Source organism: Rhea pennata, chromosome 1, assembly GCF_028389875.1.
Source record: "Rhea pennata isolate bPtePen1 chromosome 1, bPtePen1.pri, whole genome shotgun sequence".
NCBI lineage: Eukaryota > Metazoa > Chordata > Aves > Rheiformes > Rheidae > Rhea > Rhea pennata.
The window spans coordinates 23,662,418-23,683,456 of record NC_084663.1 but is presented as its reverse complement, the minus strand read 5'-3'; the positions used below and the strand labels follow the sequence as shown (position 1 = coordinate 23,683,456).

The following is a 21,039-nucleotide window of genomic DNA, read 5'->3' as shown; positions in this document are numbered from 1 at the left end:
TTGCTTTTCTTCTTACTTTTAATTAAAAAAATCTTCCTTTAGAGGCACACAGGAATCCTGTCTTATAACTTCCTTCTGAGTTAGTGATTGTTAGAATTTCTTCAAGATGGAATTAATTTTACCTATAAATAATCTCATTTTTTAATACTTTAAGGCTGACATTGCTTGTTTCAAATGCCAGAATCAGCAAATAGTTCCTCTGCTCCATCTGAGGCCAAAAGCTTGACAGCCTGTCACTGACTCAGACACAGAGCAGGTCAGGTATCTTTTGATGAAACACACCCTGGCATTTCAAATGTTATTTTGTTGAACACAGATTATTTTGTGTCATTTTCATTCTTTTTGTCCAGGGTTAGTTCCAAGGGAATCTCATCAGTGTTCTTGACAGGTCCATCCCAAGGCCAGACTTCTGCAGGTGGCTGCTGAGGGGGACCAGAGAAGCCCACAACAAGGCCAGTTTTGGTCTGCAGTTTCTGATAGCTTTGGATAAACTGGCAAGCTGTTCTCTTTTGACTTTTTAACTGAATTAACTAAGATCCAAACCATGTACACAGAAATCTGGTGAGCTGGAAGCTCTCACTGGCTTCAACTCACCTTTTACTCACCAAACTCCAGCTCTGACAAAGCAGAGTTTACTGTGAGGTACACAGAGGACAACACAAACAGTTACAGTTCTGCAAGTGAAAGAAAGCTAGAGATGGATAATAGCATGAGAGAAGTTGACAAAGGAAAATAAAACAAACAGAAAGTAAAAATAAAAGATTTTAGAAATTCTTAAGAAACGATATTGTGAATGACAATGAAGCAAGTAATATTCTATAATTATGGAGTGGTGCATTGAAACTAGCAAGAGATAGCTTTGGGGTGTATTTTCACTTGGCTGATTTCCTTCTGGCAGATTGAATATAAACCTGCAATTTTGCATTCCTTTATGTAATCTGTAACGTTCAAATCTGTATAGTTGCTCCAGAGTGTAGATGCGTTTGTAAGACAAAAATTCAGATTTGTGCTGCTGTGATAGCACAGGAGGAAAAAAGATATCCAAGGCAAACTTTGAAGAGTTAAGGACATTTTTTCCCCTTTATTGGGGAAAAAAAAAAAAAGTTTAAAAAGAAATTCAGTGCCTGCAGGCAGTGGAATCTTCTGAATCTGACTGCATACAGTGCTGCCTTGTGCATGGATGAGGACAGCTTGAAACACTCACACTGAGGAGGCACAAACTGCCCCTATTCATCTGCAGCCTGGCTCTGCTAGGGTAAACGCCAACATTTTTAACCATTTCAACACCTAGTGAGACATTAGGAAAAGCAAACTAATTTATATGCTCTATTTATTTCAATGGATTTACCACTTGAGCAGGACTGCATGTTAGGAGAAAGAAGAAAATAAGAAAGAAAAGAAATCTGCAATACCACAATACCCTCTCTGGTGGGTTTGGGCTCTGTTAGCAGAGCCCTGCTGGTTCTATTCTTGGCAGCAGTCCTGGAGGATGGTATTATAGCCAAGTATTCGGTGTACAACCTGCTTTTACCCTGGAAAACTAAGAAACAACTATATAGAGAGAATTCTATCCCGAAAGATGGAAGTCAAGTTAATCCCCATTTAAGCCTCTTTTTCTTCTGTCCCCTGCTTTCTTTCCCTTCAGTTGTCAAGAGCTAACCACAAGTCTTATGTGGTTATTTCATAACTATATGAAATAGGGATGTCTTAAGGGAGAATAAGTAGTTTAAAAGATTGAGTACCCCTTAAGCCTTTTAAAAACAATGCTCCCTAAAACATAGACCTCCCATAACAGGATAACAGAAAGGCATCTACATTTGGCAGATTTGGGCAAACTGTCACATGAACTTTCAGGAGACTGAATGCAGCATCATTTGTTAGCACCATCTATATCACACCTCTATCCTTTTAACTTGCAGGTGTAGCTTCAGTTTCACCTATACATGGACAAACTTTTTATCACAGGTAGGTCAACAACAGATATTAACCCCTGGCTGAATTACAAAAACCTTAACCTAAGATTAACCTAATACCTAACCCAAGCTTAATAAGCTTGATATCAGCTAACTGATAATATCTGTTAATTGATGGTCAGCATGAGAGATATTTAACTCTAAGATCACAAAGACATCTAACAACAAGAGGATCCTTTATGGATGAAAGTAGAGAATCAGTAGAGAGGATCCATACATGAAATAATGATATCTGAACCAGCAGTATCTTATGTAGGAACTTCCTTTGTATTAGCAAGGGACAGTGCAGTTGTCTGGTGGCTGAGTCTCATGATTTGCCTCTAAATGCAATTGATGCTGTAGTGCTAATCCTCTCCACAAATCTCTTGCAGTAATTTTCAGACAATTTATTTCTTGTGCTACCTGCACAGAGAAGGAAAGAATGCAGCTTCCTTATCTGTAAATGCTCTGCACAGGGAGCAGGATTGTTTGCCTCAGAGTTTTTCAGAATATGCAGAATGAAAGAAATTTACTTACAAGCTCAATTTTAAAGAAATGATCATTAGGAAAACAAAGAGGACTTTCCTTTGTTCAAAGCAGTGTTATGAAATGGAATAAGATATTGAAAATACTGATAAGAACAGCCAACAGAAATTGTTTCAAAATAGAGATAAGAATTTAGAAGAAAAATCTGAAGTATAACTGGTCGCTTACAGATACAGATGGGCCATCTTCCTTCTTAAACTTTCGTGTCCTCTCTACAATATTTAAACATCAAATATTTTTTTTTTCTTTTGGCATGCATGTACATTAAAGCAAACTGGGAGACACTTCTTAGAACAGAATTTAGTCCCCTGTACAATACCTAAAAGGCTAATATCTATTTTTTTCAAAAGAATAGTTGTATTGTCTTCACTAGGAATCATCACATGAATGTCCAGCTGCTATTAGATCATTTGGTCCCAGACTATACATAACGTGTAGTCTCTAGTGGCAGTTATGAAATTTAATCAAAAGCTATTGTCAAACTGCATGCATCTTCATCTCTTTAAAAAGATTAGGCTAGTAAGGCCATAATTATTTTAAAAATATAGCTTGCGATGTACTGCTTTATATTGTCATCCTAAAATTCCAATTTCATTCTAATCTAACCTCCTTAAGACCAAGTTAGTCAAGACCATGTTTCTAATATGAATATTTTGGCTTCCTTTCTCAAAGAACAATGGGCTAAATTCACTGAGATATAAATGAAGCTGCTTGATGTAAACCAAGGATGGAATTCTCAAACTAGATAAAAGAGTGAGTGTTTGTGTGTTTTTTGTGTTTTATTTAAAAAATAATAATTTTCTTATCACACAAAAATTGAGTGATCAATAAAAAACAAGAACCAAAATAAAAGCTTTCTCTTAAGCTATAGCCAGTCTATTAGCTTAATTTATAATACTGTCACTAGCACTTTCATTAAATGGTCTAGACTGAGGGGTCTGTAATTCTGACCAGGCAGATTTCCAGTAGGAAAACAAATAAACATTTTAATAAGGGTAAAAATGTTGTCTACTTTCCACTAGTTAGAAGCTGTGGAGCAAAACTAAAGCTATAGTGCACAAAGTCAGAGTCTTCCAGCATTGCTTGGAAGAAGCTGGGACAGTTTCAGCTTCAATGCCTGTGGCTCCCTGCACTTTGGGTAATGCAATGGGGGGGAAAGTGGCAGGGATCATGCATGGCACCTGCTCTCAGTGCTGTCATGCATGCATCGAAAACTCCAGGGAGCCTTTGTCTCCACTTTGACCCCCAAGAACCAAAAGTTGCAAACACCAAAATGCATCACACAGAAAGTAGGTTGCCTGTGTTTTTCAGGGGTTAAGTATAGGAACATGGATGCGGCTCTCCTCCTGGTATGCTGGTGAACTGTTAGCCCTTCACATGGGGCATTATTTCTATAGCAGGGATGCCTGGGGGTCTTGGAGGATCTTGGCCCATGTCTTTTCCATTTGGGTTCCTCTTCACTGTAAAATGAACCCAGCTTTTGATAATGGCAGGACTTGACATCTGCTAAGCATAGGTGTTAAATGACTGTATCAGGAACAAGAGTAGTGAAAAGTACCTTCCTGAAGCACAAGAAGGTACATGTAGGAGACTGCTACATTTTAATAACCCACAGGCTCTGCACGTTAACTTTAACAGAGCTTTGCAGGAAAGAAAGATTGGAAAGAAAATGAAATAAAAAAAAAAAAAAAGAGGAATTATCACCAAAAATCTTTGGTATATCTTTCCTCCTAATTGCATTTCTCAAATCTATTAGAAAAATGGACCTTACTAATCATTTATTCTGTTTCCAGTCTGCAAAAGAAGGATATCCTCAAAATTAAGACATAAGAAGACAGGACACAGAAGGTCAGTGATCTATTTGACAACACCAGTAGTTGCTGGGCTCCTATGTATCATCATAGATCAAGTTATGTGTTTGTATGGTGTTGTACCTAACACCATAACTCACAGATCTTAAGAGAGGTTTTGAATATTATTGTGATTTAATGAATTTGGAGAAGCTACTCAAAATTTCAGTAGCAATTCGCATTTCAGAGGATCTAGTTTGTCTTCGAATGCCACAAGTACAATATGATGGTCTCACCACATAGCTTAATATTGTGCAATTTCTTATGAAAAGATGTAGGACAACATGCTTGGTGACCTGCCTCTACCTTGTCTTTAGGATCCAGCTGCACAGCTGTAATAGCTGTGGAAGCCTACATCTGGGTCCCAATGATAGAACAGGAGCTAATCAAGTCAGAGAAGTTATTCCAAGGCAGGAGATATTTAAGAATGGATGCATGAACTTATCTTGGAAGGGGTAAAATTAGAGATTTTTTTCTAACTGGGAAATATTTTTCAATAGTTTACCTTTGGCCTACATAGAGATCAGATGTTTAATAGAAGTCATGAAATATGATCTCATTGGAGCTACTGAACTCTGATACCTGAGTTTTATGGATTTTTTTTTCTTTATGGGATCAGAGCTGGGGAAGTAGGTAATAATGAACTAAAAGTTTACATACCTGGAAAGTATAAGGCTTTTCTCTCTCATAATTGGATTTTCCATTCTCTCTCATTCGTTTTATGCTGATCACTATCTTCTGCATGTTTCTCTAATTTATATAAAAGAATTAAGTCATTGACAAAAACATTTCTAAATTTCCATCCATCAATCCAATAACAGTCTTCATGTTAAAAAACAAAAGCCATACAGAATTGGTTTTAAAACAGAAAGAAATGGCTTATAATAATACTATCAAACAAAACATAAGAAAAGCAAACTTCAGGAAAATTTCAGAATACAGAGCAGCAATTCCAAAAGTGAGAAGAAAAAAATGCAGTATCCAGTCTTTAACAAAAGGAATCACTTGTCATGACACCTAAATGCATTAATAAGCCATACTTGTGTCACAGTCACTTTGTCAAGCTGCAACAACAATGCAAATGTGCTAATAAGGGATTAGTTTAACCAATTAAGAGAACAAATCAGAATAAAAGGGTGTCTTGTGTATCCAATTGCTATGGAAGTCCAAGACAGCAGTGAGAAATGATTGTAAAGAATGCTCTTTCAGCAGGAAAAAAAGCAAGACTAAATTAGACACAAAGAAGCCCCCACTGAATACAAGGCTAGAGAAGGCTCCACTACACAGGCAGAAGGGTGTATTTCCAAATACGTGATTATTGATCTTCAGCTGCTACCTTTTCCAATGACTTTTTAAATACCCTTTTGGTGATGTTTTGTCTGTAGGATGAGCACACATGTGTTGTGGAAATGTTTCAATGGAGAAGCAAATTGCATCACTCCAGAGTTACAGAGCATTTAGTCCAGGAGGGAACAGCCATCCTTCGCAGAGCTTGGACACAGTTTTTGCAGATGGGAAAGCTGGAAGCATCTGATCCTCAAAGTAATTGGGGATTTTTCCTGTCCTAGTGTGGTCTTGCCTCTAAACTACCAAAAAGCTACCATTTCACCCAACCAAGCAATCCTATCATTCCTTTTTTTTTTTTTTTTTTTTTTTTTTTTTTTTTTTTCCCTAAGTAAGTGCTTCCTTCCATTCTGCTATTCCTGTATCTTTCTCAGGTTCTTGAATCACTATCCATGCTGTGACTGAAGAGGTAGCTGAGAGAAACAATTTAGACAACAACATGATAGAGAAACAGGAGGGGAGATTTTTATTTCCACTCTTTATAAATAGTGGCACCTAAAAAAGAATAGCTCTATCAAAATATGGACATATTTGAGCAAACACAGTCACCATAGTGAGGAGAATTTGTTTTCATTTTGTCCCTTTGATATTTTGTTGAATGTAATCAAGCAATGTGAGGTCCAAGAATGTATCAAGAAGGGACAGTTCCTCTATCTTCAGAGCTGATTGACCACTTTACAAAATGATTTTTAAAAGTTAGATACTCATGCACATCCTAAACAGAATCACATACTTAAATTTAGACCTGTGCTTAAAGCATATTGCATATCGTTTTGATTCAAAAATCAGAAAAAGAAGAACTCAGGTGTGTACCTATACAGATCAAGCCATTTTTTGGCTGAATTTGTTATAGGCTTACATGATGGGAAAAATGATGAAAGGCTGCTTACCAAAGCAGATACAAAGATTAAACATATTAAGTCCATAATCTACAAATAAAAGAAAAATAGACTCCTTTCCAGAAGTTATATCAAGTTTTTTAGAGGCAGGTATTCAGAACACTATTTCAACTACAATCACTGCTAATTTGGAAGGACATTCTACTTCTGCCAATACTATTATATTATTTATTTAATGAGAATTAAAACATAATTGTAATGAATTCGATTCCTTAGCATGTGCACACACTTCAGTCTGCTGCCCAGTGTAAATACGAGTCTGCTTGCTTGCCAAGAACAGTCTGTCTACATCAGCCAAGAAGTGGGGCAAATAAGCTGTGTTGCTACACTTAGGCACTTTCCAGTCTCCAGCCTGGCTTGCTTATAACAACCTTAGATTTTACTATACCACACTGTTGTTTGCAGTGTTGACATACCCTCCTTTTAATAACTCTGTGGACACCAGAAACTCTCGGCAAAACACAACATGGTTCTCAAAAAGAGTTCCAGAACTGTGAGCTGCTAGTGAATACAGTCTCTGTGAGAGCAATGTAATTTAAAATCAGCATACAGAGCTCCAGTGATTAATATTCATACTACATATCCCAGAATAAATAGGAGATGCCAGCCTGATCCAAAGCCCTCTGAAGTTGATGGAAATCTTTCTATTGACTGCAATAGTCTCTGGGTCAAGCCCTGAGTGTCCAAGAGTTTTTTTTATCTAAAAAAAAAAAAAAAAAAAAAAAAAAGAAGAAGAAGAAGAAGAAGAAGGAATTCACTCTTCACTCTCCACATTTTTCAGTCCCTCACATTTATTGTCAGCAAATCTCTGTCTAAATATGCCCTCCTCTGCAATGGGACTCTCACTGAAGCCAGCAGGAGTTACATATACAGAGACCAAAGATGTAATTTTAATGTAAAACTAATAATAAAGTGGAAAGAAAATTGATTTTGAAACAACACAAGATACTGTTTAGTGAGAAAGTAAATCTTCTTAAGAAGTACAAAATAATTCACGCTTTGTATATCTGCAGGTTAAAAAAGGAAATTTTCAGTGAGGCACATTGAAGCTCCAAAATATACATTAAAAAAACACTCATGTAAATCTAATACCGTTTTAACCATCCTCTTTAAACACTGCAATTACCATCTCCAATGGTAAGTACATGAACAGTAAATTAAATATGGCCATTTAAATTGTTTTATGCAAAGCAAAGATTTTTTTTTAACTTATTAAAGGAATTTAATAATATTTATAGCTATCCCTGTTAAATGTGGATTGACAATGAAATTAAAGAATAAAATCTCATTTATTTTTATGCTACCTTATAAATTTTCAAAAGTCCAAGTTCTCTCACCACAGTGTACAGTAATTGGATTAGAACTACTTTCAAATACTTTCCACCACATCTGTTACATTAAACATCTTGCAGAAAACACAATGTCTATATAATCATTTTACAGTGATTATCAAAAACTATCATAGAATTAAATAAAAGTGGATTGATATGGTTTATTCCCCTCAAACAATAAAACGCTAGCACCAGACAAAATATCATGATTTAAAACTCAGTGCTGGCTTTCCTGCTCTCCCTTTTTTTTCATTTTAAAAACCAAACAGAACTTATTTTCCAAAGCACAACTGTTAATATGCAAATTGGTTGCCAGAATAGTTTTCAACAATTGGCCTTTTTCTTGCATTTTGTTTCAAGAGGGAAAATATGAAGTTAAAAAAAAAAGGAAAAGAAAAGAAAAGATATTGGAAATAAAGTCCTACTGTCAATTAGCAGTGAGTCCCCACAGAGGCGAAAGTTGACATTTCGCGGCGGATGGTACTGAAAGGGGAGAGCTCCAGTTCTGTGGTGTATTCATTGTCATTGTCATCGCTTGTCACTGTTGAAGATTTCTGGACGCATTCATCACAGCAGCAACAACAACACTCCATAAAGGCCCGGCTGAAAGGTTTACAGAGGCAGAAAAGGAGAACTGGGGTAACACAGGACTTAAAGAACAAAAGGAACTGACTAATGAGATGGAGGAGATCCATAGTCTGCCGAGAGACCCCTGTAGACATGTAGGCAGTCACAATGTTGCAGATGTTTTCAGGAATGATGCAAAACCCATATAAAATGGTTAAAGCCACCACTGTGCAGTTCATCTGACTTTCTAGCTGAATTTGCCGCTTGTTCCCTCTTGTGCAGGCCTTTTCTGCCCTCCTGATTTTCCTTGCTGTTACCAGGGAGCAAGTAATAGTGAAAAGAGTAGGCAAACAAAAATAGCAGCCAAAGTACCACCAGAGTCTTGCCCCATCATACGTGAGAGCCAACACATAGATAGTATCAGGCAGTGCAGTGGAGATCTTCACCACACACCGCTCTCCTGGTGGGCTGCCGCTGTATTCGGCATCTTCCTTGGTCAGCTGGCGCAGCACTACCTCCGGAAGGGCCAAGAGCAGCGCACCCACCCATATAACAGCCAGCTTGGCTGTCGTCGACGTACAGTTTTCTATCATCTCATAATACATCTGCACGTTGGTGGCAGCACGAAAGCGATCTATGCAGAGGGCACACAGTGTGAATGTGGTGACTCCAAGGGAGGCTACCTGTAAAGGAGAAAAGGGAATACATTTTAATGCTGTCTGAAACAATAAAAAGAAAAGAAAACTACAAGGCTACAGTCTTGATACTATTCTTCTCTGGTGCATAGCAATTTATTTCATGGACAGTGGACAAAGTTCACCAAAATTTCTCTTTCCAAAGCTCATAGTCCACTGTTATGACAGTCGTCTATGAGATGGAAGATGAAGGTCTGAACTCACTCAAGCAGAAGAGATAATTCATTCCTTAGACACTAGGTGAAGGCTCTTACTATTGAGCTGTTCTCTGAACAGGCGATGTACTCCTTCAAAGTTAAAGGGAGCTTAATTAGTACTCTGAAACACTTGGTAGTCACAGAATAGATCCTTCTGTTGTTCTGCCTCCAAATATTTATTTCAGCTTGGTGTCATCCCCTCCTAGAAGTCCACACAGGTATCAGTGCGACTGAGTAAAGAAAACCAGGAAACTGATCTATATACAAAATGAAACCTCTTCCTTCCCCCATTTTTTGAGGGATGATTTTCAGGAAGATCTGTTCCATCACATGGGTTGGAAATAAAAGCCAAAAGGGGAGAGATGCAAGAGTCTTCCCTCCTAACTTGTTCAATAACCATGTAACGGATCATAATGTCAAAACCTTAAATATCTGCAAAATGTATGAATATTGGGGATTAGGAGTTCACTGAATGGAGTAGGGTCTGATAACTGTTACTGTGGACTTGGGCTCTTCAGTGAAATTTTGATGAGATAAAGGCTTCCTGTAATCTGAGGTCAGAGGGACTCTACCTGTAATCTTCCAAAAAGCCGTACAAAAACAGTCTTGATAATTACACTTTAATAACGTATCTTCAGTATTTCTTCTGGAAAAAAATCATGGGAAAATCTAGGCTTTACACATGAAACAGTCTAGCAGAAGAGTTTACTGTAGACTAGGAGAAATGGCAGAACTTTCATTGTTTAAATGATCTAAAGATAGATTGGGCAGAGTTCTCAATTATATACTGCAAGGAGCAAGTACAAAGCAATGGATAGGCTTTCTAGCTTTAATAACCATCATCCTACACATGGATAGAAATCTTGTACTGTCATGAAAGATAATTTCCTATCATTTTATCCAGTTCATAATTAAATTTGCTAAAAACAAATTTGCAAGAAGACTATATACATTTTGGCATAATTCTATTTCCAATAAATTCAACTTCAACTCAAATTCAAAGCAGAACTCTAATTAACTTCAGCTGGCCAAAGATTAGATTTTCTGTCGCATTCTAATTCATTTATTTTCTTGATTTTATAGGCTGCTGTTATGTTCAAAATATGTTGATGCAAAAGAAAGGACCTTGCTAAATAGCATTCCTAATAAATTTAAAGAATGCTTATTTTTATCATGAATTAGCCATATGCATGTGCAATTAACTGGTAAATTTTGGATGATGTCATGTAGTTCACTATAATATTGCTTATTCAAATTTGATGTGCAATGATATATTTCAATTTTGCATCGGTACATTTCAAAATGTATTCTGATTTCCAACATTATTTTGAAAAATTCTTGTTTATGCAGCTCTCATTAAAAGTTCTGCAAAGATAGATAGTACAACTATGCACAATTACATAAATGTATCATTAATTTTGGCCTTTAATATTTAATGGTCATATCAGATTGCTAAAATTGAATATCACTGAAAAATACTAGGCACTTGGGATTAAAACTGTCAGGCAGTGGCTTAGCTGGGTAATTCTGTGAAACAGCTCCCTGCAAGATGGAATGAGGAAGATGCAATCTCTTATTAATTAACCTGCAATGGAAAGAATAATTAATGATGTCAAAGCAGTACCGTAAATATTTTTAATAGGCAAGCCTATTAATTTAGGGTGATAAACTGTCTGATAAGACTCAAAGAAAGCTTGGTAAATACCAATAAAAAATAAAAACTACTTTAAAAATTAGAGTTAAGAGGAAATCTTAAAGAACAATGTTAAACTCAGCTAATAAAAAATAATTTTCATATAGCACTGCTGACAGTCATACTGTTAATTTAAGACTAGTGATTTTGTTTCCAGAACACTTAAATGTGTGTGAAGTCTCTCAATTCCTTAGAGTGACAGCAAAACCTTTAGCTAGAACATCCTACATGAATAATAAAACAGTCAAGACACAGCTCTCTACAATTGCAGGAGACAGGAAAGTAACAGAGACTGAAAAAAAAAATGAGTAAGATTTGAAAAAAAAACTAATACAGAAGAAAATCTGAATTTTTGTAAAATCAAGAGTTTTTCTTCTTAGCTCTAATTCTAATGTGGCCACATGAGCCTCCTCCCCCTCAAACCCCAACTGCTTTTATAGTTTTAGCATTCCATTACAAACATCATGTTATACAGTGGTGGCGACGTTAAAACTCTGCAGCTGTTAAGATCGGGACTAATGAAAGAAGACATGTCTACCATGAACAAACGTAACCTACGGGGTTCCTGTCACATTAATTGACCAAACACTTGGAGGTTTAAGACAGTGAAATAGAGCAAGAGGAAACAGCTAAGAACAGTAGAAGTCAGCTTTTAAAATTCTCCCATGGGTTCACTGATGAAACAAGCTAAATAAAACTAATGTTTCTCTGAAATAGGCGGTTGCTTCCTATTTTCTGTAGATTAATGGAGCTAGCAATGGAACATCTTGCTTAAAGAAAAGAAGAAGAAGAAAAAAATCTCCAAAGATAAATCTTTTTTCCAAATCTTCCGAATATAGATGAATAGGGATTCACTCCAGCTGACCTGCTTAAAGGCACTATAGTAATTTGAGGGTCCAATTATTTTCCCCTTTTGCTTCCCGTGTGTTGCAGAAGATGATTAATAGCCATCAAATCAATGGTGCTGTGTAGGCCCATGGGGGCAAGCACTGGGACATACATTCCACATGCAGTTTCAGTTTATGGGTGTTTCTTGATACTAGTCACACTAAGAAGCAGGGTTAAAGAGGAAAAAGTGAAAGAAGCCAGGGAAGCTTCTTTTATATTCTTTTGCATTGTCCTGAAATAAACACAAAACGAAGACAATTCTTTTGATAGGGTGTAAGTAAAGGATAAAGTACAAATCCAAATATGCTGTGAAGCTGCATGGGGTATATTGGCGCTGTACTGGTAGTAACAGCTGAGTTTCTGATATACTTTTGCAGCTTTAATTCCAGCTTCCATTTCTCTTATTTTCACTGACAAGCGCTAGCAGGAAATGAGGACAGGCAACAGTGAGTCAGGCCTAGTAGTTTTTGATCATCACTTAGTTTTCTTGTTTATTTCTGTATGGTCCCTATGAAGATTCTCCTTCATTCACACCACTTGTTATCTTTCTCTTACTAGTTCAAAACAGAAAAGTCTCCAAATTTCTAACTGAATGACCACAGATGTGCTTCGATGACGTGGGGAAGTAACGCTTTCTCTGCCCTAATTTGGGCAGAGAATTGCTTCTTAAGGGATTACTACCGATAGCATGTACAATCCAAAAAGACTGCAGTATTGCGACAAAGGGGTTTCTTTTAACACTGTTGTTCCTTTAAAAACATTGACAGGGACATTATTGGGCACTGTGGTGGTCCTTCAAGACACTGCATAAACCTTCGGTCATTAGCTCACCAACTGTTAGTCAACTGTGTCAGAACTCATTTGGGGAATTGAGGCCACAGAGAGCAACAGCAAACTCATGAACCGCTCAGCCTAATTGCCTCAGTCCTCTTCCTCATCCTTCCAACATACCCATTCCCCTTCCGTGTGCTCTAACAACCAGGGAAATGTTCTCCTGGCCCGTCCTACTTCTCCTCCTGGCCGTGGGCCTGCAGCCTCAGCCTAGTCTCTGGAAGCAGAGCCTCCAGCTGGGCAGGGAAGCAGTGCAGATTAAGTAGGGTGAGCAACATCAGCAGAAATAAGACTCTGAATTCCTTAATTCTGTCTCACCTGTTTGACAAGATGACAGTAGTGAAAACAGAAACAGAAACAAGATCAGAATAGTGACTAGGTGAAGAGGCTGCTTCTAACAGCAGAAACTGGATTTTCTAGTCCAAAATATATCTTATGTTGGTAACCTGGAGTTTATTAGATGACATGATACCCTTCTTTTCTTTGTTAGAAGGAAGGATGGGTATCGAAAACATTTCCCTGTTGTAATAGGAAAGATGAACTACAGAAAAAAGTTGAACACCATAGACCTGGTTGAACTGATTGTGAGCTCTCAGTGATAACCCACTAGACTCTTTCTCCCCACTCCTGTTTTACCATACAAAAAAGACTATAAGGTTCTTTTTTTCCTGAGTATTTATAATCTATCTTCTTATTATGACTTCTCTATATCCATGTCAAACTCCATATTCTTAGGGCATTTTTAATGCAACATACCATGGCAAATCTTGCATACTTGTAAGTCTTGTCTAAGATAAACAAAGATAGTGCAGACTGCAGTATTTTTCTTGTGCTTCTCTATATTTACAGGAATAACATGGGACTACTGCAAAATAAAAGGCCATCCCACCACAAACAGTTATTTAATTATTTAAAATCATCTGCATTTCTAGTTTCAATTATTTCATTTTTTTTCTAAGAGTGATAGTCATTCCTACAAAAGAACAAAAATGCATATATGTAATCTCTCTATATTCCTTGTATGAAGTTCTATTAAATATTTGTTTCTGGCTTTTCACATTAAAATAAGTAAAGGTCACACAAATAGTTGAATAACCACTGTGGTGTGGCTGAAATAATTCAGTGGCCAGATGGTACAAGGGTCAGAGTACCCTTCTGATGTCAGCAATTAGCTTATGCATCTCAGAGGAAAAGACATCTCACTTAAACTATCTGAAAAGCAACGTGATAACACAGAGATGTTCTACGTGTACAAAATGTTTCCTTTGTGCTACTATCAATGTTCATATTAGGGAGATACCAAGCATGTGTGAATTATCATTCTGTATATCCTAGAAGTAATAACGGTCAGAATCAGCTTCCTAGAGCTGTTCTTGAACTATGTTGGAAGAGAAAGCTAACCAGCCTGTCAGGACACTGGAAATAGTCATTAGTACACCACATGATTATCCAGAGGGCAGGAAAAATCACAAAACACAGGAGGAGTCAATTTTTAGTTCATTTTCCTGTTTGAGATCTACAATGGGGCCATACAAGCAAATGAGACTTACTTTTATTTCCTCCCCCCCCCCTTTTTTTTTTTTAATTTAAGAAAGAAATAAGCAGAATTCTCCACTGAGGATCAAGTTCTCATCACTGCACACAAGGGACGCTTGCACTAATTCTTAATATTAACAACATGGCACTATTGCTAATATATCTTTTGCAAGAAAAATCCTGTCACATGGAGAAATTACAGCCCAATGCTGGGACAATATTCAGTGGCACTGGTATAGCAGATGCTGCTGTTTTCCACACATATATAGCTTAAATATTACTGACCCAGTTTTAAATTGTCTGACACAAATTCTTTTCCATAGTGAAATGTTGCATGCAAAGTTGAAACCAAAAGTGATTTTTTATGGACAATTTATAAATCCCTATGGACAGGGTTTGCAGCTGAAAGAAAGACTGACAGAACAAACATGACAGCTACTATCATCATGCAGCTAATAACTAAAGGGCAGATTTCTTTTAACTTCTTTTTTAACACTGCTTTTTGAAATAATTATTTATTGTTTGCTGAAGATAGTCTGCTCAGTTAGAGACACATGTAGCCATTGCCCCAGAAAGCTTCCAGTATGAAGCTTTGAAATAGCAACTTCTCTGAGGATCTTAGCCTACAATCTAGTGGACTTTCTGGAGGATCAGGAGCCTAATGCTGACTGGAGTCAAAGAAACATAAAGAAGATACAACACAGCAAAAGACTCAGAGAAGATGGATAACATACAGCTTTTTAAAACTCTCAATAAAAAATGTATTTGCTTCCCTAAAGTGAAGCTTTAAAAAAAAAAGGATCTCCACTGATTGCTTAGGAGCAGGCAGAGAATGGCCACTTTCTTGGTGCTACTCACTTGTATTTATCAAGCAAAAGAGAGAAATGGAGGGAAAATACCTCAAAATTGCTCTGAGAAAGCAAGGAAGAAGAGTAATTTGTATTCCAGGCCAAATCAATCCTTATGCTTTCCATTAGGAATACTATAGCTTTCCTGAGCTGGAAGCAACCCGCCAGAAACATGAATGATGCCACAAACTTACTATCAAGAGCATGCACAGAGACTAAGCCTCAGATTTCAGACCTTCGCTGTCAGTCTGCTTCAATGTCAACCCAGTCTCCTACGGGTGATATGTTCTACACAAAGGAATCACAAACTTTGTCTTTCTCTTTTTTGTGGAAATATGAGAGAGGCAGAGGAGGAAGCCACGTTTATTAGCTCTGAGTGCCAGGCTGAGTACTATCATCTGACCTGGCAAATTCTTGCTCTGTGCTGGTCTGCCTTAAATCCTTAAATATCCTAAGGCAGCTTGAATACGCCCTTGTTCTAGACCCTTTCCCAATTCTAAATCATTATTCCATTATGAGTAACCTGTCCTCGTCTGCTGGTAATACCTATTTCCAACTACCTTAGACAAACTCATAAAGTTTCCAGCATAACCTCTAATAATAGAATGTGCACAACTCAAGTAAGCTTCCTTTTAAAGCCTGAAATATAGTTTCTAGCTGATACAATCAGTTTTCCTTCTTAAGCAAGCCATTGCATGCCTTAAGTTACTTAACATCTTCTCTACTAGCTTCTAGCATTAAAATTAAAAATACTGCTTTGAAAGACTGATATATTTAACAATTGTGAAATATTTAGAGGCACAATAAAATTACTAATTTTGTTTATATTCACACTTTTTTCTATGAAGGCCTTATTCAGAGTTTGGAAAATGCAAAGCATAAATCTAGGAAAGCAGAAACTCTACTGTTCTATGCTCTTTTTTGCTGAAAAGATTGGATATGCTTAAACATGTAAAAGCTAAGGATTCCATATCGGTAGAGTTTGGGAAGGGGAATTAGTCACAGTCATTGTTTTTGTATCATTGTTTATGCCACATCTCCTGATTCTGAGCAATACTGAGATTATTTCTGGAAGACAATGTACAGATAAACACAGATAAACGTTCTGCAGGTAAACATCACAGATGTGGATGCCAAAAGTTAGACTTACAAATCATTTGCAGAAAAGTGGCAAGATTTTAAGAACTGCTGAGCAGACGATTAAAGTTACCAAGCAAAGGCACACGGCATACCCTGGGTAGACGAATTGCCCCAATTTGTTCTAACTTCCTTCTCAACAAGTGAATTCAAATCTACTTTTCCAGGACAGTCCTTGGGGAGACAGTTTTCTCTGCTTCCACTAACCATGTGTCTTTCCAGCTTTCTTCTGTAGTAGTTTTGCTCTTATCACGTAAGGACCATGGAAGAGGCAAAGGAGAACGTGCTTACTCGTTTTTTTCCTCAGACATGCACAGCAGTCTGTATGAAAGTATAGCCAAGACAATAGTTTTAAAAGATAGTGACAAGTGACCAAACTGTGACACAACTGACGGCTGAAATGACTGCTTAATGTACTTGGTGATAACAGATCTTTATTTGGTATGGGAAAATCACCCTTTAAACTAAATACCGTGAAGAAATATTACTGGTGGAAGCTCAATATATACCTACACAAAAATACTTAAAGATATAATAAATTGCACATAAAAGTGTGTGCATATGTGTTATCATTGGTAACAGTTGTTTTATTAAAATTCTACACAATATCCTTTAAACAGGACAAATAAAAACCAACCGGCTAAAGGGGCTAAACTAAGAACACTCAGATTTGCTCACTTGGATTACTTCAAAACTTTAAACACAGTATAAAGCAAGCTTGAGTTATGTTAAAATGATGTGTCACACCACCTGCTCTGGCTAATGAGATGTTTCCCATTCCCCGGTTCCGTGGTGCAGTTCTGAAAGTATAAGGTAGTATGATAGAGGGCTTAGGCCAGTAAGGGTATTACATGCTTGAAAGTGAGGATATATTTCTGGAGCTGGATCTACAACTCTGGGTGAGACACGTAGCCCCTTCAGCATAGTGTGAGGAGAGGCAGGTATCTCAAAGAAGATACACAAAACATCCAGAACATGGACCAAGGAGCCACCTAAAAGTTCAAAATAATGGACTATCTTAAAGAAAACACTGACAACAGCTTAAAATCTGTCCATCTTCAGAAAGATGCTTCTGTTTGTTTTCCAAAAGGCCTGAAAACTTTTCCAAAAGATAGGTGTCTACAACTTCCTCTCCAGGAGCTAAGATTTCCTCCTTTCCTCATTGTGCGGGGAGGGCATGAGATTGCCCAGGTGAATTTACAGTGAGGAAGAAGGCGGTGTAGCGCAGCCACCAGGTAAGTGCACTGCCCATGGCTGTGGACAATCCTTGACACAGCACCGAGAAGCAGCTGCTCGCGGAGCAGACTGCACGACACACTCCACAGCTGCATTGGACCGGGTGGCGCCAGCATCACCGGGTCCTGCCTGGGAGGTTAGAACAATGCTCAAAGGTGACAGTTGTTCTCACTCCCTTCTCCGTCTCAGCAGGGTCAAATCCAGGTTATGGGACAGTGTCCTTCTCACCAAGCTCGGGGTAAGCTGTGGTGAGGCACATTGCACTGCTGCTCTTGAATATGTGTCACTCACAGTTTGCAGCAGAGGGGGAAATCCTGCCTTTTACTTACTGCTCCCAGCATGATGTATATATTTTTATATATGAGCATTGTATTTAATGATTACTGAATGCAAAAATACACAATTCTCAGAGCAGGATGTAACCCCAAGGTTATATCTTTTCAGATGGGCATCTTAACTACAATAAATTAAATTTCCTCAGGGGAGAGGGAATGCTTAACTTCTGGACCTCCATGATACTTAAGCTTAAAACAAGCACCATGCTACTGGTGCGCCATTACTGGACTGATGACAGTCTTGAATGACAGTTAAACTGTAGGCATCTGCAGAACTTTAAAGTGAAAAAAAAAGGGGTATCATTAGAATTTAAAGGGGAGATTGGCAGCAGTTGAATTAATGTTCTCAAGATTACAGTTTTGAATTTTGGCAACTATGTTTCATGTAAGCTACTTCCATGATTCAGCAGTGAAAGTATACATTCCAGAGCATCTGTGTACTGAGATATCCTAAAGATAACCCCTTCTTCTATAGGGCAAACAATTACAAACTAGACCATAAAAAGAAATGTATTTGTACATTAAGCCAGCCGTTTATGTAACTCTAGAAGATTTACTCTGTTTCTTATCCATTTAAATTAGTAACATCTTCATTAAAATATGAAGTTTTGTGCATTTTCCTTTAATTTACAAAGTGGCAAATTCCTTAGCACCTGAAACAGCACATCATAATCAACTAATTTGGAAAAAAAAAAAAAAAAAAAAAAAAAGATAAGGCTGTGCAAACCATTTTCAGTTACTGACCTTTAATTAGAATCAACAACAAAGGATAATTCTTATTTTGTATGTGTATCCACCAAAAAAGAATCAAGAAATGTGAAATATCACTATATAAATGTCCTAAAATACATTAGCTACACTAGCTATTTTAATTGACACTTTAAGAGAAGCTGTAACTACTTGTTTTATTGGTTAACCAAGTAGCCACAGAACTGATTTTAGAAATTTTGAGAGCTCCTAGCTGAAGTTACTGCTAGTAAGTATTCTCAACAAATAAATACAGTTGCCTTCTTCTTAAACATAAATTGATAATCAATGACTGAGTTTCTCATCATGAAAGTGACTTACTGCTGGACTTAAATTCATCTAGGTGTAGCACAGCTCCACCCCTTGTCCACTAGTAACAGCATGTATAACACATAAAAAAAGTAATGACAACTATTTTAGTGGCTAGGCATGCCACATGCATTTCTAACCACTTCCTTAAAAATATCAGCTGGCAGGTAATTATGCATTACTCTGTACCAACCTACCGTGGAAACTGCTCTTCCCTGCATTAAAAGCAAAGTTAATTGTTTCTTTCTTGCCTAGCGTATCATTCTTAGGACCAGTAAATCAACAGCTTTCTAAGCCTGAGGTTAAAGAATAATGTTGAACACAAGGTTTGGGGCATATAGCAGAGCTTGCCAGAATTATGGGCTGCGACCCTACCAACAAGCCTCAGCATTCAGTTCCAGTAAATAAATAAAGCAGACGACCTGAACGTTGCTGGTAGGACTCGGGCCAGCTGGCTGAGGGCTTCTTTAACAGAGCCTCTGAACAAGTGCCAAGAGGCTGAGATTTAAACGGCAGTGGGATTTTTTTTCTTTTTATTTTTTAAGCTAAATCAAATAAATAAGTGTGAGATTTGGATGCGGAAGTATAAATTAACAGCACATACATCACATTGACGGTCCTTTTCACAATCGCTTTTCTACAGCCTATCCCCCTCTTCTTCCCCTTTCCTGAATCAGTTCACTTTAGGAAAAAAAACAAACACACTTAAAATCTAATTCTAAAAAGGATTCTTTGCCTTTCAAGACTATAAGAAGCAATAAAAGTTTGGCAGAATTGGCATAAATGGAAGCGCGATTAGTTTGAGGCTACGGAAATCCAGGTGTTGTTGGTCCTGAACTGGCCGCAACATCCTCGCGTCTCACGAGGGAGCGGGGGCGGGGGCCGGGGGGGGGGGGGGGTGGGGAGCGCTCTCTTCCAAAAGTGTTTAGCAAAACCGGAGGAAGCAACAGCGGCCTTTCGGGAACCGGCAGGGCCCGCGGCGGGACGGCGGCGGATCCCAAGCCGCCGTGGGGCAGGCGGGCGCCGGGGCCGCAGGGGGGGGCGGCACGGCTCGAGTCCCGCTCCCAACCCCCTCCGCCCCCCAATTACCTCGATGTACGGGACGATTTTGCAGGAGAAGTCTTCTAGGAGCCACTTCTTGGTGAGCTCCTGGAAGATGACCAGCGGCAGGCAGAAGAAGACGATGAGGAAGTCCCAGAAGGCCAGGTTGGCCAGCAGGGAGTTGGAGATGCTCCGCATGTAGTAGTTGTGGCAGACGATGCACATCACTGCCATGTTGCCCATGATGCCGATGCCGAAGATCACCACGGAGAGGCACATGACGGCGTAGGCGCCGTACGACTCCTCGGTCAGCGGGTAGAAGGGGTTGCGGAGCCGGGCGCGGCGCCCGGTGCCGTTGCCGCGGGCCCCGGCGCTGCCCTCGGCGCCGTCGCGGGCCGAGCCGTTCAGCGGCAGCCAGCGCGGGCCGCCCGCCGCCGCGCCCCTCCCCGCCGCCGCGCCGGCTCCGCGCTCGCTCCGCGCCCGCCACCGCCCGGCCGCCGCCCCGCAGGCAGCGCAGGTGCCGCCCGGCCCCGCGGCTCCCTCCGCGCCGGCGGCCCCCCGCTGTCCCCCGCCGGGAAGGGCCCCGCGCCCGGGCAGAGCCGGGCCGAGCAGCGTCGGGGCCGGCGGCGAGCGGCCGGCGGGCTCCGGGCGCGCCTGCAGCCCGCCGGCCGGCCCGGGGGCCAGGGCGCCGGCAGCCCAGGCCCCCAGCAGCTGGCAGAGCAGGGCGAGGGCAGCGCCGCGGGGCCGCATGGCTGCGAGGCGGGGGGCTCGCCGGCCCCCTTTATGGGCAGGGGCTCGGGGTCGGAGCCATGTCCGCCCGCGGAGCGGGGCCGCCCCGGGGCGCCGGTGCCTCCCGCTCGGGAGCGCGGCTCCTCCTGCCGCCGGGGGATGCGGCGCGAGGGGCAGGAGCAGGAGCAGGAGGGAAGCTCTTCTCGCAGCTTCCCGGGGCAAACCCGGGAAACTTGTGCCACCGTCGCCGCCGCTCCGAGTTAATGTAGCAAGTGCCGCGCCGGGAGGACCCCCCTCCGGCGCTCCGCCCTTTCCCGGGGATCGCTGC

General features: G+C 39.7%; 1 protein-coding gene across 1 annotated transcript; it reads right to left on the bottom strand.

Annotated features, from left to right (window-relative positions):
- Window positions 1-8,353: 8,353 nt before the first annotated feature.
- On the bottom strand, window positions 8,354-20,803 carry GPR37 (G protein-coupled receptor 37). Its single transcript, XM_062601482.1, has 2 exons — window positions 20,031-20,803; window positions 8,354-9,172 (listed from the first exon to the last, which is right to left on the bottom strand). Exons 1-2 carry the CDS (start codon window positions 20,730-20,732, stop codon window positions 8,354-8,356), a joined length of 1,521 nt encoding a protein of 506 aa, XP_062457466.1. The 5' UTR covers window positions 20,733-20,803.
- Window positions 20,804-21,039: the final 236 nt, after the last annotated feature.